Source organism: Caenorhabditis briggsae, assembly GCF_000004555.2.
Source record: "Caenorhabditis briggsae complete genome, chrII, whole genome shotgun sequence".
Classification (NCBI taxonomy): Eukaryota; Metazoa; Nematoda; class Chromadorea; order Rhabditida; family Rhabditidae; genus Caenorhabditis; species Caenorhabditis briggsae.
In genome coordinates, this window is record NC_013486.2 from 363,461 (window position 1) to 379,451 (window position 15,991).

Sequence of the window (15,991 nt, forward strand, 5' to 3'; positions counted from 1 at the left end):
CTCAAAATAGAACGTTGACTGTTTGGGGTCAGAGAGTTTACTCGAACTGTGCCGAAAATTTTCACACGCTCGCTATCAGAATTTTTGTGCAAATTTCTAAATTTCTTTTATTCTTCTAACCCACAAATTCTGAACAAACCAAAAGCCTTCCCAAGACATTTTGCCTTTTTCATATTCTTCGTTTCTTTTTTGTCAATCTCCATTTGTCTCTCCCATAACCAACACATAACCTATAAATCAGTTGAAACGTGAACGAATTGTTCGAAATGTGTAATTGCAAAAAGGATCCTCCACCCCCATACCATTGTACAATACTTTTTTGTACAAGGTCTCTTTTCTCTCTGACTGACCATTTTCATGATCATCAATTACAAATAATAGTAAAAAAGGTGAACCGAATCATGAATCGTTGGCCATGCGAATCGGTTAGAACCCTTTTTTGGCGGTTGTAAAATTATGGGTTACATATTCTTGTTCTTTTCTTTGTTGTATTATTCAGTAGTATCGTATTTCTCATTTTCTTTCGTCTTGGTCCCTGTCACTCTTATAGAACGTCACTCCTACCTTTCAACTTTGAGCTGATTTAACTCAGTTCCTGTTGGAGATATCAAAAAGTGGTCAACTAATAAAATGTTTATCAAAAAATCACAAATCGTTTATCAGCTGATACTTTTTTGATATCTCCAACAGGAACCCAAATAGACTAGCTCAATGTTGACAGTGTATCTAAAAAATTGATGATTATGTTGACTTCACTAAAATCATTTTTTCTCAAATTTCCCTGTGCTGCCCTCAAGTTTTGATCTTCTTTTTCCTATTTTCATCAACTAACCTGAAATTTCCAGAAATGCGATTATGCTCTTCATCGAATCGGCGTTCCTTGTCCTAACCAGCTTGTCGGCGGCTGAAGCGGCAACGCCGTTTGAAGGAGGCGTCAAACAAAAAGTATTTCATTCCGCCGGACACATTGATGACTTCATCGTCTCAAGGGATCAACAGACGGTAGCTGTTTGGATTTTTTTGAGAAAATGAAACTTTTGTTTTTTGGTGTGATAGCCGGGATTTCCAGCTAGGTAAACTAAAATTGAATCATTCAATGTTGTCGTGACTAGATACTTTTGTTCCTGAAAAAGATAGCTACATCTGAAAATTGGAAAATCGGAACGAGAATTTCAGAATATTCCAAGTACCTTGACACTTACCGTAGAACCTGTAATAGAAGGGCCCTCCACACGGTCAACTTTGAGCTCAATGATCTCGATTTCTGTGAAAGATATCAAAATTTTGTTAACTGATAAAATATTGGTGATATTATGAGAAGCAATTTATCAGTTGATAACATTTTCATAGCTTTTACAGGAATCGAGATAATTGAGCTTAAAGTTGACGGTTTGGGTATGCTTCTATTAGAGGAAATACGGTAACAAAAAACAATGAAAACAGGAAAAACGCGGCTATTCTGCAGGGCTTCTGAAAGTTTAATTTCAATATTTTAATTCCAATTATCTGATAAGAAATGTTTCCAGATCTACATAGCCTCTATCAATCGAATCACCTCCTTACACTCTTCCAACCTTTCTATCCAAAACGAAGTCTCCATTGGCCCGGTTCAAGATTCTCCATGGTGCTCAGCAGATGGAAAATCTTGTTTAAAGTATTATTCCACCATTTTCCTTGAAACAAACAATTACCTTTTTTCAGAGACAATCGTCCATTCTCCACCGATGTTCACACGAAAATCCTACAAATCCTTCCATCGGGCCAACTCCTACAATGCGGTTCTGTGAAGCTTGGCTCTTGCTCTACATTCAATTCAAAACTTTCTCTAATAACTGAAGCCAGTACCCCAGTTGCTGCAAACTCTCCAGACGCATCTACAGTGTCTCAAATAATTGATAATCGGCTCGTGGTTGCAGCGAGTCCAACGAAAGAGTCCCCGTATCGAGACCCATTTCCAGCGGTTGCAATCCGAATTTGCCAGGATTGAATGTGGAGAATGCGGGAGATTTGGAAGGAGAAGCTGCTGTCTACTTGAGAGCCGCCTATCGGAGCTCTTTTCGATTCGTTACAACATTTTCTCACCAGCATTTCATTTTTGTGGTTGCCACCGTTACTCCAAGAGAAACAAGACTTCCAGTGACCACTAGATTGATAAGATTCTGCAAAAATGATACAAAGTAAGTTAATTATTCAGAATCTATAAATAAACGAAAGTTTCCAGATTCGTGTCATATTCGGAAATCGAGCTTCAGTGTCGTGGAGAAGACAACACGAACTACCCATTTCTCACAGCTGTCGTTCAAACTGGTGACAAGCTTATTGCATCATTTTCGGCTTCTCCAACGTCTTCGAAAAACTCAATCTGCGTGTTTTCGATGCAAAAAGTGAAGTTGACGTTTTGGTACAATGTGGATAGGTGTAGAAGTGGAACCGACTCGATCAAACTGTCACATATTGGCAGGGACACCAAATGTGTTAATGTAAAAAGTTCTATAACAGACGAGATTGAACATTTAATTTCTTAGAAAGCCCACATTCCACTAGACGAAGATAGTTGCGAGCTGGGAGTCGGTGGATCTATTGAGCTGGTTGAGATGTCTACGATAGACGTCTTGGCGAAAGTGACAAGTCTCATGGCCGTGGATCAGAAGGCGTTGTTTGCTGGAACATCTTCATCACAGATTGTAATGGTGAGTGGATGATATGAAGCTGAGAAATTACAGCTGACCAAAAGAGCTGATATATCCCATTTCGGCTCTTGTCGGTTATTTTGGTCCTTAGAATTATTTTTGGTCCTTAGAATTATTTTTGGTCCTTAGAATTATTTTTGGTCCTTAGAATTATTTTTGGTCCTTAGAATTATTTTTGGTCTTTAAAATTATTTTTGGTCCCTAAAATTATTTTTGGTCCTTAAGAAGAAGAGGAGGAAGAAGAAGTGGAGGAAGACCATGATAATTAGAAACATAGTTAAGATTAGATTTTTTTGGAAATAGAGTTAAGATTAGATAATTAGAAATAGAGTTAAGGTTACTAAATAAAATGTATTCCTAGACTGCCGCGACGAGTTTCCAACTTCGTTATCAGTTGTTCCATATTTGCAAATAAATAATTTGAAGGCAGACTGAATTATGAAAGTGTAAACAATTAACAAGGCAAATAAAAACGCTAAATAATAAAAAAAATTAAAAAATGTCACAGGCACTGTGAATAACCAAAAAAAGTTTAAGGACCAAAAATAATTTTAAGGACCAAAAATAATTCTAAGGACCAAAAATAATTTAAAGGACCAAAAATAATTCTAAGGACCAAAATAACCGACAAGAGCCCCCATTTCCTATATAAGATTCCGAAAAGTAGTCAATTAACAAAATGTTCACTATAATATCAGAATTATTTTATCAGTTGATCTCTTTTTTCTATCTCTTATAGAAATTGAGATAATTGAGCTCAAAGTACACATATTAGGGTGGGCTTCTTTTAGAGCATTTACGGTAAGGTCCGATTGGTCAACGGCGGCCTACCGCCGACCTAACTTCCATACCGTTAAGTTTTAGCTAATTTTTCTAGGTTCCTGTACAAGACATCAAAAATATGTCAACTAACAAAACACTTCTAATATTATGAGTAACAATTCATTAGTTAATAACTTTATTATATCTTTGACAGGAACCGAGATACAGTGGCTCAAAGTTAATAGTCAGAGGCCCTTCTATTACAGGTCTTACAGTAATCAGTTTTTCACATTTCAACCACATTTCTTTTTTTCATTCATCATTGTCAAACACACTAATCTTCATTTGAGAAAAGAATGTCAATCAAATAGGAATTCATAATACTAGGACTTACATGAGAAAACACTTTTAGGGTCATGTAACAATGATGGATTCCTTTACATATTTTTATAGAAGTTTCGTTTAAAATCAAAAAGTTTCAGTTAAAATGGGACGAGCAAAACTCCAACAAACTCGAGGAGTACGGTAGAAAAGAAATTGGAGATGGGCGGACGGGAAGTGAAGTTGTCAAAATGACCAGATTTGGAGATTTTATATTGGTACAAATGCCGTATGGGGTAAAAATAGGATAGCATGATAACAAGATAATAATGATCTTTAATTTAGATTGTCATGGAGGAGCTATCGACCTGCGCTCATCACGAGTCATGCACGGATTGTCAAGTTTCTGTGGATCCTCTCTGTCAATGGTGTCACCCAACACAGTCATGCACAACATCGTCAAGATGTTCTGGACCATTGGTAAGGGTCAATTTTTAGTAATTTCTAAAAATTCTTTTCAACGTTCAAAAAGTTGAGTTCAGCAGGTTGAGAGCTTCAAAATGAGCCTAATCGCAAAGTGATTCGGTTAGATTTATACTTTCCGGTTCGTCGCGGTTGTGCGTCGCGTGATTAAAGTGAAAATCAAAGTTAACAGATTTGCAGCGTGTTTGAGCTCATTTAAAAGCTCACAATCTCAAATATCTAAAAGTTTCGCTCTGAAAATTGAGAGGCTTATTTTGGAGCAGTTAAAATCATAAATCCAACATTTTCTACTTAAAATCTCAAACTTAAGAAGTTCTCGTTTTCTCAATTCACCCAATATTCCAGACCACCCAATGCCCTATCGTCGATGGTGACCCCATTCCTTCAATGGTATCTGTGAACTCTTCTACCTCTATTTCCTTCAACATCCATCACCTCCCACCACCCGTCGGTTTCGTTTATAAGTGTTATTTTGGCTCCAAGTCTCACTCAAAGTCCACAAAAGCCACCTGGACAGCATCTGGAATTTCTTGCCCTTCTGAAATGTTTGGTTCTCCAAAAACATTCGAAATCTCTCTTATGACGTCGATTTCAAAAAATCCCATCAGCCGACACAACTTTACCGTCTTCGACTGCGCCGGTTACAGTACCTGTTCCACATGTATGTCATCGGAATTCGGATGCCAATGGTGCTCTCACAAATGCTCCTCGTCTTGTGGATCTGCTTCAGCCAAAGCTTGTGTCAAAATTCAGCCTATGAAAGTTCCAATCGCAATCGGATCTCAACAAGAAATTGTGCTAGAAGCTTTGAATCTGGACACTCTCGACAGAAAAACAGAGCATTTTTGTAAAGTGAATGGACAAGTAGCTCCTGCGAAGATAGCAAGTGATAGTATCAGATGTGGGAAGATTCAATTAGCAGGGAGCAATGAAACAAATGCCAATATGGTGGTCCCATTGAGTTTGATGGCCAACGATGTGGTTGTGGATATTGCGAACGGTTAGGGTCTCTTTTTGAGAACTTTTATAAATCAGAAGTTTCAGTATCCCTCTACTCCTGCTCAAATTTGGCTGCCGACTGCTCAAGCTGTCTTGCTTTGTCCCCATCATTGTCATGTGGTTGGTGCAACAGGAAGTGCTCTCATGAGTGCCACGAATCAAAAGCCACCGCAGTATGTGATCCGCCGAAGATCGATAGGGTAAGTTAGGTACCGTAAAACCTGTATTAGGAGGGCCGGCTAGGAGGGTCGGCCCTTCTATTGTTTCAAGGCAGACCTCCGGAGTACCCTTCAATAAAAGGTGCCCTTCTAATGCATCAACTATCACTTTGATCTTTAATCTAATTTTCTGTTTCAGTTCGAACCATCAAGTGGACCTGTCGAAGGTGGAACTGTCATTAAAGTCTATGGAAACGATCTTGGAATGTCTGTAGAAGACGTACGTGGCAAGATCTACGTGGCTGGCTCCAGATGCAACATTGTGGAATATCAAGTCTCCAATATGATAGCGTGTCAAGTCGACAAAGGTGTCAGCTCTGGACCAATCAAAATATCAGTCGGACGCGCAACGATGGCAGTTGCAGAGAGTTCAGATTTGTTCTCATTTGTTCGAGTCTCCATCTTCTCTGCTTATCCATTATACGGTCCAATTTCTGGAGGAACACGAATCACACTTTACGGTCAGAACTTGTCGAGTGGTTCTCGGATAAGCGTCACTGTTGGCGGTCTTCCGTGTCCTATAGAAAGAATCAACTCATCAACAGTTCTCACTTGTCTCACTCCTTCTGGTTCCAGTATTGGAAAGTCTGCAAAAGTGGTCGTCCACGTGGATCACTCCCAGATCCAGCTTGATCAGCCATTTGAATATCGATCGGATCCATCAGTCAACTCCATCTTCCCATTGTCCTCTTTTAAAGCTGGAGGACGAATCGTCTCGGTCCAAGGGTCCTCCTTCAACACTGTTCAATCTGCTAGAATGTTCCTTATTTCGTCTCCAACACCTCCATTTGAAATCATCTCCGATCTGGCACCATGCCACATTATCAATTCAACTTTGATGACTTGTATGACCCCAAAAATTTTGGAGACCATCACTAGAAGAGTGGAGTATACCAGACAACCAGTTGGATTTTTAATGGATAATGTGACTGCTGTGGCGAATCTAGGAAGACGAATTCAAATGTCTGTGTACCCGAACCCCAGTCTCTCTCCGTTCAAAGGCATCCGATACCATCAAGGAGAACAATCATTAATTTTGGAAGGACACAATTTAAATCTTGCCGCTGAACCCAACGACTTCAAGATTTTCGTCGGAAGTGAGAGATGCTACGTGACACTTGTAGATGTGAGGCAACTGGTATGCTCTGGTCCACTGAAACAACCAAAGCCAACGGATGAGAGAGGCGTTCCGATCAATGGAGACAACCCATTGGTCACAGTTATCGTTGGATCACTTCGAATGGAATTGGGTCTTATTGAGTACTCGGATCACGCATTACCATCAAGACTATCATTCCTGATCCTTGGACTCTTACTCTTCACTGTCATCACTCTTATTGTGATGTGTTTGATCTTCAAGAGACGCCGTCAAGAAAGAGAGAAAGAGTATCGGAAGATTCAGCTACAGATGGAAAATTTGGAGAACAATGTAAGAAAAGAATGCAAACAAGCATTCGCTGAACTTCAAACCAATCTTGTGCTATCTCCAAAATCAACTGGCACCATCACGTCTCCAGAACTTATACACTTCCCGCATTTCGTGGAAAATCTGTTATGGGCGGATCAGAACCTGACATCAGCTCCAAGTCTAGCAAGAACTCTTCCAGTGACGCTTGCTCAATTCCATGCTCTTCTTAGCTTCAAAGGTTTCATATTCACTATAGTAGAAGCCGCAGAATCAGATGTATCTATTTCCACGTCAGAGAAATCTACATTAGCTTCTCTTCTGATTTCTGTCTTACTCCGAAACTTTTCCTATTGCACTGAAATAGTCGTGGACCTTCTAAAAGCCCATATCGCACGATCTGTACAAGCAAAACGGGCCGAGCTTCTTTTCCGGAATAGTGACTCGGTGGTTGAAAAAATGTTCTCGAAATGGATGAGTATTTGTCTGTACTCTCATTTGACACCTCAAATGAATTCGTACTTCTACTTGTACAAAGCACTGCAGTACCAGACGGATAAGGGACCAGTGGATGCTGTGACTGGAGATGCGAGGTACACGATCAATGAGGCAAAGTTGTTGAGGGAAAGTGTGGAGACGAAAACTTTGGTGAGTAACGTCATTGTTCTATCCTGATTTTATTCACAATTTCAGAAAATCCACATTGTCCCATTTGAAAAATGCGATGAGACCACTCACCTAGAAGTTCATGCCTGCGACGCCATCTGTCAGTTGAAACAGAAAGTTGCATCGGCGGTCTACAAAGAGACTCCATATTCACAAAGACCGAGAATAACACAGTTTGAGCTCAGTAAGTTCTAAAACACTGTAAAACCTGAAGGGCCACACACTGTCAAGTTTGGGGCAGTATATCTCGGTTTTGGACAATGAGATAAAAAAGTTGTCAACTGGAAAATTGATTACCACAACCTACCAAACATTTTTTTCAGTTGAAACTTTTATTATAACTTGTTTAGGAACCAAGAAAAATCAACTCCAACTTGACAGTGGCAGGGCTCTTCTATTAAAGGTTTTACGGTATCTCAGTTGACCTCATTTCAGAACTCAAATGTGCAAAACGAGGAGATATCAAGCTGACGGATGTGTCAGCAGTAGAGACCTTATCTCAGAAGAAGCTTCCTGTAAAGTTATTGACACTGGCGGATTATGGTATTCAGGATGGTGCAACTCTGGAAATGACATCTGCGGTTTATACAGCGGAAAGTTATAGGAGTGAGTAGCTAAAGCGAATTCCTAGCTAACCTAGTTTTTCAGACTCCCTAGCAGACTCTGGTCAATCGTCATGGTCTTCTTTGGATCGGTGCTCTCCAATCTACTCTTCTTCAAAATACTATCACCTAACGAATCCCTCATCTGGAACTATGACATTTAAGAAGAGAACTTCTCCTTCGGAAATTCCAAAATCAATTCCTGAAGTCTATTTGACACGTCTTCTTACCAGTAAAGGAACCGTAGAAACTTATGTAGAAGACTTCTTGGAATCCGTTCTCTACATGCATGACTCTTCCTATCCACCAATTCTCAAATTCTTTTTTGATATTCTGGATCGAGAAGCTTCCATCAACGGAGTCTCTGAGAATATATGTCAACAATGGAAAGCGAATGGATATGTTTTGAGGATGTGGACGAACTTTGTGAAGAATCCACAACTCGTATTCGATGTTCCACATTCGGTGTCAATGGATGCGAATCTGAGTACAGTGGCGCAAACGATGGTAGGACTTTTGGGAGTATTCACCTACAGTACTGGTCAATAACTATTTAGTCGTCAATTTTTTTAAAATCTAGATGAATACAGTACCGGACAAATAAGATCTGCAAAATTGTACTCTGTTGATTTTTGGCTATTTTGACCATTTTCAAGAGTCTGAAGCTCGGCTGTCAAGTTTCCGATAACTTTGAATATTTTGAAGGGTGTAAAACATATCTAGATTGAAAACTTTGCATTCACAGAATTTTTAAAAAACTCCTTTTTTAGCCGATTTCAGAAACTCGACCAAAAATAAATTGAAAAATACGTTTTTGTATACCGTAAAACCTGTAATAGAAAAGCCCCTAATTTCCATTTTCGAGCCAATTTTTCTCGTCCCCTGTCAAAGATATAAACAAGTTGTCAACTGATAAACTGTTCATAATAATATTAGAAGTGTTTTGTCCGTAGACTCTATTTTACTTTCTTTTAAAGGAATTGAGATAATCGAGCTCAACGTGCAAGCATAGTCTTCTATTAGATGTTTTTACGGTAACTATACATTTTCAGATGGATTGCTTCTCATTCTCCGAACCTGTCCTCGGCGCTCACTCTCCATCATCTCGTCTTCTGTTCGCTAAAGATGTCGCGAGACTCCGCCCACTTTCCGTTGATTTATTCAAACGTGTCAAAAACAGTCCACCACTGGGTATGGAGGAGTTGAGGACAGAATTGGTGAATATGGCCAATGTAAGTTCTAAATGGGAGGAAACTTCAGGAAATGAAACATTTCAGGACGTCTCCACATGCAAAGGATCCTCTCTGGCGCTCTCCGAACTTCTCTCATGGGTCCGAGGCAACGGTATTCGGATATCCCAGCTGTTGTCCTCCAACCAAGAGACCAGTCAACAACGGTTACCTCAGAAGCTGTCACAAGTTTTGCATGTCTGTCTAGAAACTGACAATCACATCTATTCGACGATTTCTGATTATGACTGATTTTTTCTTCGTTGGCCATCTCATTTCTCAAATATGTACCATCTCGATTCTTGTACGGTTCCCACTTCTCTTGTCAGGTTTTTTCGTATTTTCAAATATTTTGTTGTCTTTCCCTTTATTATCTCTCTTTTTTTTGGATAAAATGATATATGTATACCGTTTTCGGAGTTCTAAAAAAACCTAACCTTAACACCTGTAATAGAAGGACCCGCTATACTGTAGCTGTGGAAATGGTTGACATCTTGAAACGTCTTCGCAAGATGCGCCTGGGTGCGATACAATCGCAACTTCAATACGTCTACCTCATCATCCTCATCATTCATTTATTCATTGAAAACAAGATTGTGAAATTGGACGAACTGTTTGAGACGTTGCTCAAAAAGTATGTGCTTAAGTTAGAGCTCGATTGCTGTGAAAGATATCAAAAAAGTGTCAACTGATAAATTTTTTTTTGTAATGATAAGCAATTTATCTGTTGACACTTTCAAACTTTCGGATATTTTTCACAGGAACCCAGAAAAACTTTCTAAAAATCAAAAGTTACGGGTGCCCTTGTATTACAGGTTTTACGGTGTTAAATTTTCATCTGACGACGATAACAATACCTACAACGTTTGAAAAGGGGGCGGAGTTTCCCATGGGAAAGACTAGGCCAGGTGTGCTAAGGCCCGCCCCCTTTTCTCCCAATACGGGCTAAAAAAATTCAGTTTAAGTGTTCGAGGTTTGGGAGGCATGCTTGCGTGGGCAATGGGCTGGTGGTCTAGTCGGTCAGTGTTCCACGGTTCACTGGAAGGCAGCATCACTAGAACAGGGCTCGCCACTCATGCTGAGGATCAGACTGCGAACAATGGGGTTTTTGGTTGGTTTTTCCCCGGTAAAAAGCATTTTCCCTTTCTATGTACTGAGCCTTTACGTGGCGAGAGGGACCAACAGACTACATTTGTCTGGCTAATCCAGTACACAAAATCTGAAGAAAATCGAGTTTAACTATAAATCCTTATTTCAGATCATGGTCCAAAAAAAAATCATATCTTATATAAACTTCCTCTGCTTCCTGTTCGCTTAACAACCAATCATGAAAATTGGAATTTGTCTGGAATTCATACCTTTGCGCAAACAGCAGATTGAGCCTGAAATTTTGAGTCAAATCTTTAAATTGAACTTAGAACGTTTTAATAAAAAATTCAAATAAATTCAAATAAAATAATCTATTTAAAAACCTCTAAAAAGCCTGATAGGGTATTATTGAAACCAGCCGGCCTGATTTCCTGGGGATGGAAATAAAAGTCTGAAAAAAAAATCTGGAACCTTCTGGAAGTGCCTAGAGCCTTATCTTTAGAAAACGGCTAGAACGGTTGAAAACATGCTAGATACGTTCTGGAACCTTCTAGAAGGCTCTAACACCTTCTAGAATCTTCAGAAGACGTCTAGAATATTCTGAAAAAAACTGAACTGATTCTTGAATGTGATTGTTACTGTCGTCGCCCTGAAAAAATAACTTTTCTAAATGCACATTTTCCAACAAACAAAAAGCTCCTTGAGCTCTTTTTTCCAGCCCTCCGGTCCCATGCAAGTCCCAGGATGACCTAGATTTTGTTCTTGAGATCCAATTACCCAGAAAAAAGTCTTGACCTCCACGTTTTGATGAGTTCCATCTACATTTCGGTGGCTTTTTTGTCATGAGACTCTTCCAGCGCACAGACATGCTCATTTTCTTATTTCGCTCGATATACCATTGGTGATATATTGCCAATAAAGCGACATTGCTACACAAAGCGGAAGCCAAATTGAAAACAGCAGACAAAAAGAAGCCAAACGAATGGATTCTGATAGCAAAGATAATGTAAAGAAAACTGACAGCGATCGGCAGAATCAGGCCAAAAGAGAGTGCGTTTTTAGATTCTTTCAATTTTTAAAATTGACTTACAAAACGATTCTCAGGGACAACAAACTGAATAGGAATTCGAATCGCCGCCGGACGAAGGATTCAGCTCGCGAGAGGAAAAAAAACGAGTTGCCGCCAGTTCTGATGCCAAAGTTTCCGTCTCAAAGACTAGTTCGAAAGAAAAAGTCCAACGACAAAATAGATCAAAAATGGACGGATCGGGAGGATGAGGAAGGGATACCGCAGTGTCCGACGGACAAGTTTTTGGAGGACGAAGAAGAATTGGGGGCGGAGCAATGGAACGTGGATAGATGTCAAGAGCCGGAAGAGGAGGTAGATGAGACTCAAGATCAACAACCACCGGATCAGTTAATTGTGGTAAGATTTGGAAAGCTTCAATAGAAGGTTCCTTATAGTGTCGAGTTACAGATCAATTATCTCTGATCCTATGCGAGATATCAAGAACGTGTCAACTGATAAAATGTTGATTATAATATCACCTACATTTTTGTAGTTTTCAAATTTTTGCAATCTATTAAAAGAGCCGAGATAATTGAGCTCAAAGACCAAGTACAGCAAAGTGACAGAACTGTTTCTACATGTTCTGGCACTCTGTGGTTTTCAAGCCGTATATCTTTTTCTAGAGACTTTTTAAAAAAAAAGTTGTCAACTACAAAAATGAAGCTATATTTCTGTTTTATATTTTCTGGGATTTTCAAAACATTTCGACAATTTTGAGTTACATTTTTAAGAGCCATTACTTATCACTGAAAAATCTAAATTACCAAAAAATATCTCATATTTGAGGTAAGTTATCTCGATTCCTGTAAAAAATATCAAAAAGCGGTCAACCAATAAAATACTAATGACATCATGATAAACAATTTATCAATTGACACTTTTTTCATATCTTTCCTAGATATCGAGATAATTGAGCTCAAAGTTGATAGTATGGAATAAACGAGGTGTTTCCAGGAAGACAATCTGAAACAGCCAGTCCCTGAAAAACCTTCACTGGTTCTAGAAAAACCGATCCGTCCTGAAAAATCACAAGCCAACCCAAAAGGCAAAGAAAATCAAAGTGCGCGGAGCGAGCATCGAAAAAGGGGAACGGAAAGTGACAGGAACAAAAAAGTGGACACCAAAAGACGTATTTCGAAACGGTCATCTGCTGAGAACATATTTTCTGAAGAAGGAGGAGGGGGCGGGAGGCAAAGTTTGAGAAAATCCAGAAAAGTGACAACCAAGAAGATTCAAATAAAGACCAACAACAATAATGTGGTGGTAAGTGAAAGGAATTCTTTAATGCACATACTCTTCTTTTCCTCTCACGCGTCGCCTTCCTCCTCTCCTGTTTCCCTCTTTTCCCTACGACCTCCCCTTCTGTTTCTTTCGTAGCACGGATGGCCGAGTGGTCTAAGGCGCCAGACTCAAGCGAGAGCTTACCTCGAGTTCGAGGTCTTCTGGGTGTTCTGGTACTCGTATGGGTGCGTGGGTTCGAATCCCACTTCGTGCAGAATTTTTTGGTTTTTTTTTCGAAGTTTGACAATTTCAGAAGTCCATCCAACAACCAACTCCATCGCAAGATCCTCCAAACATCAGTTCTTCTCCGGATAATAAGCCAGATCGGTTGATAAATAATTGTGGTGGTCCAGAAAAATCGACAGATGAGAAGGTTCGAAAACCGCCTGTTCCCCCGACCCCACCGGTGGTTCCACCAACTCCGCCAACCACTGGGACTCCAATTGCTCAAACCCCGCCTCTTCAAGTTTCAATAACAATGAAAAGGGATCAAGGGTCTGCTGGAATGAAGCCCAAAACAGCTAGCAGTGCACAAACATCTCAACGTTTCGACACTCAAAAGAAGAAGAGAAAAAATGGTTTTCTGAAGAGTGTCTATAGAAAAACAAAGTTCTGGGGACGCAAATCCGATTGTGTTGCTGATCCGTAAGTGAAAACAAATTGGTCCCCTAACTTTAAACCTTGAGCCAATTTATCTAGGTTCCCGTGGTAGATGTCAAAAATCTGTCAACTGATAAAATTTTGATGATTATACGACAAACATTTTATCAACTCATAAATTGTTTATCATAAAATCCAATTTTTTTTGTCAGTTGACATATTTTCGATATCTTGCATGGAAGCCGAGATAATTAAGCTCAAAGTTGAGGGTTCGGGTGGGCTCAGAGGGGCGATATATGGATTCAAAGTTAAGGTGCCCTTTTATTACAGGTTTTACAGTAATCCTATAAATTCCAGAACCACTGAAATGCTCGCCAAGTCCTATGTCCCTCCTGAGTACGATAAAAGAAACGAGTTGGATTTTAAACCAGACATCAAAAAATGGTTCAGTAGTTATCCGGTTAACGACTACGTCACTCGTGTCAAGACCAATTTGGCAACCAGCAAGGATGACATTTTCGTTAACAACCGTCCGTTTTGGTTAACCCGCCAACCAGGAGATGAGTCGATTCCAAAAGTTCGAATCCAGCTGCACAAACCATTGAAGCAAATGTATTTGAAATGTCCAACTGAAATTTTGCCGAAACAGAATCGACAAATTCCCTTTAATGATCCGAAGACTCAAAATTGGAAATTGCTGAAAATGGTGGATAAGTCGATTGGGATAGAGGATGATGATTCGGCGAGAGTTCCGGAAAAGGATCGGGCGGCAAAGGATAAGGCCAAGGAGAATGAGTTGAAGAGAGTGACGGCAAACACTTTTCATGCCACTATGATGTTTGAAGTGGAGAAGTTGATTTGGGATGAACAGCAGAAGAAGGTCAGAATTCTTTTTTCGGTTTTTAGGTCTTTTAACATGGTGGCCTAGCTTTTTCAAGTTGGGTTTTTCTAGGCCACCAACTTGTATTGTATGATCTAGAAATGTCCTAATATTCCCCAAAGGTTTTTTCTAGGCCAATTTTTACATGGTGGCCTAACTTTTTGAAGTTGAGATATCTAGGCCACCAACTTTTATGACCTAGAAATGTCTATGGTGTTTTCTAGGTCACTTTAACATGGTGGCCTAACTTTTCCAAGTTGAGTTTTCTAGGCCACCAGCTTTTATAGCCTAGAAATAACCAAGTATTCACCTGATGGGTTTCCCAGATCATTTTAGCAAGGAGGCCAAACTTTTCAAGTTGAGTTTTCTAGGCCGCCAGGTTAAAAATGACTTTATATGTACCTTGTAGGGTTTCTAGGTAATTTTTACGCCGTGGCCTAACTTTTTCAAGTTGAGTTTTCTAGGTCACCATGGTAAATGACCTAGAAAACACACCAGATAAATATCAGGTCATTTATAAGCAATTTCGTTGCTGACATTGTATTCTCAGTTTTTTTGTCATTTTTACATGGTGGCCTAACTTTTGCAAGTTGATTTTTAGGCCACCGTGGTAATGACCTAGGAAACACACCACGTCAATATCAGGCCATCGAAGAATATCCTTTGAAAAACACACACTACTTTGGAACTATTTTGAAAAAATTATGTCAAAAATGTTCCCATTTTGGAAATTCGAAAAAAGAAACTGTCCGAATACAACTGGAAACATTTATATTTCAGTTTCAGGAAGATCCAGATCCAAAACGTCGACAATTGAAAAAAGATGTCGAGCCGAAATCTTCTTTAGAGGATGAGCCACCATCCGGAAAACGGGTTACGTGGTCTTTTCCGCAGAAACCAGCTGTGGAAAAAGTTCAGAAACTTTTGAAGAAGCCGGACATTTCGATAGTTCCAGAATGTGTTTATGAATACCAGTTGCAAACTTACAATCGGTTTTTTCCGTTTTACTTTTCCCAAGTTTCCTGAAAACTAAAAAATTTCAGAAAACTACGCCCACATTCGGACAAATCTAAAAACCGCGACTTTGCGACTTTTGACTACATTGTGGGAATTTCAAAAATTCCGAGAAAAGCGACTGCTATTCCGGCTTCATCGTCTTCAGCTACGTCAGTGTCGTCGAAATCGGTCACCAAGTCAAGTTCGACGGAAGGCAAAAAATGATATGAACTTTTTTTTTTTCGAATAGAGTAAAATTAATTTTTCGATTAATAAATATTCTTTTTTTGGTTTGGAGCTTATCTTTCAATAGTGGTTCCGAAGACTGAGTCTTGGTTTTTTAATCATAATTTCGAAAGGAAAGAATCTTCGTCTGAAATTTGGACCAGTACCTTAAAATTGAATGTAGAACGTTTTTATATTTGTGAAAAAACCTTTTTTTGAGATCTTTAGACATGCTCGAGAAAAGTTTTTTGATCTACTTATTTTTGCCGCCAAATGTTCCAAGCTTTCTTTGCGAAATTCCTCAAAATTTTGTTTCAGAAATTTGCTCATAACTTTTGAAAGAAAAGAGATTCAAATCTGGAATTTAGATCCGCATCTTAAAATTAAATTTAGAATATTTTTATATCAAATATTTTTTTTTGATTTCAGAAAAGTCTTTTTTGTGATGAGTATGTGAAAATTTGATTTCAAGGATA

General features: G+C 39.2%; 2 protein-coding genes and 1 non-coding gene across 3 annotated transcripts; all 3 read left to right on the forward strand.

Moving 5' to 3' along the window:
- Positions 1 to 855: 855 nt before the first annotated feature.
- Positions 856 to 9,627, forward strand: Cbr-plx-2 (the record flags this gene model as incomplete). Its single annotated transcript, XM_002629699.1, has 16 exons — positions 856 to 1,002; positions 1,527 to 1,654; positions 1,702 to 1,938; positions 1,959 to 2,177; positions 2,222 to 2,480; positions 2,526 to 2,690; positions 3,935 to 4,069; positions 4,119 to 4,253; positions 4,602 to 5,256; positions 5,301 to 5,455; positions 5,613 to 7,526; positions 7,572 to 7,728; positions 7,980 to 8,150; positions 8,193 to 8,653; positions 9,199 to 9,378; positions 9,424 to 9,627. The coding sequence occupies 16 exons, from the start codon at positions 856 to 858 to the stop codon at positions 9,625 to 9,627; spliced, it is 5,322 nt and encodes a 1,773-aa protein (XP_002629745.1).
- Positions 9,628 to 11,446: 1,819 nt separating this feature from the next.
- Positions 11,447 to 15,515, forward strand: CBG00978 (the record flags this gene model as incomplete). The annotated part of the gene is made up of 7 exons (XM_002629698.1): positions 11,447 to 11,514; positions 11,569 to 11,890; positions 12,488 to 12,796; positions 13,068 to 13,459; positions 13,772 to 14,294; positions 15,075 to 15,286; positions 15,338 to 15,515. 7 exons carry the CDS (start codon positions 11,447 to 11,449, stop codon positions 15,513 to 15,515), a joined length of 2,004 nt encoding a protein of 667 aa, XP_002629744.1.
- Positions 12,910 to 13,028, forward strand: CBG28850. Its single transcript has 2 exons — positions 12,910 to 12,948; positions 12,982 to 13,028. It is a non-coding gene (tRNA).
- Positions 15,516 to 15,991: the final 476 nt, after the last annotated feature.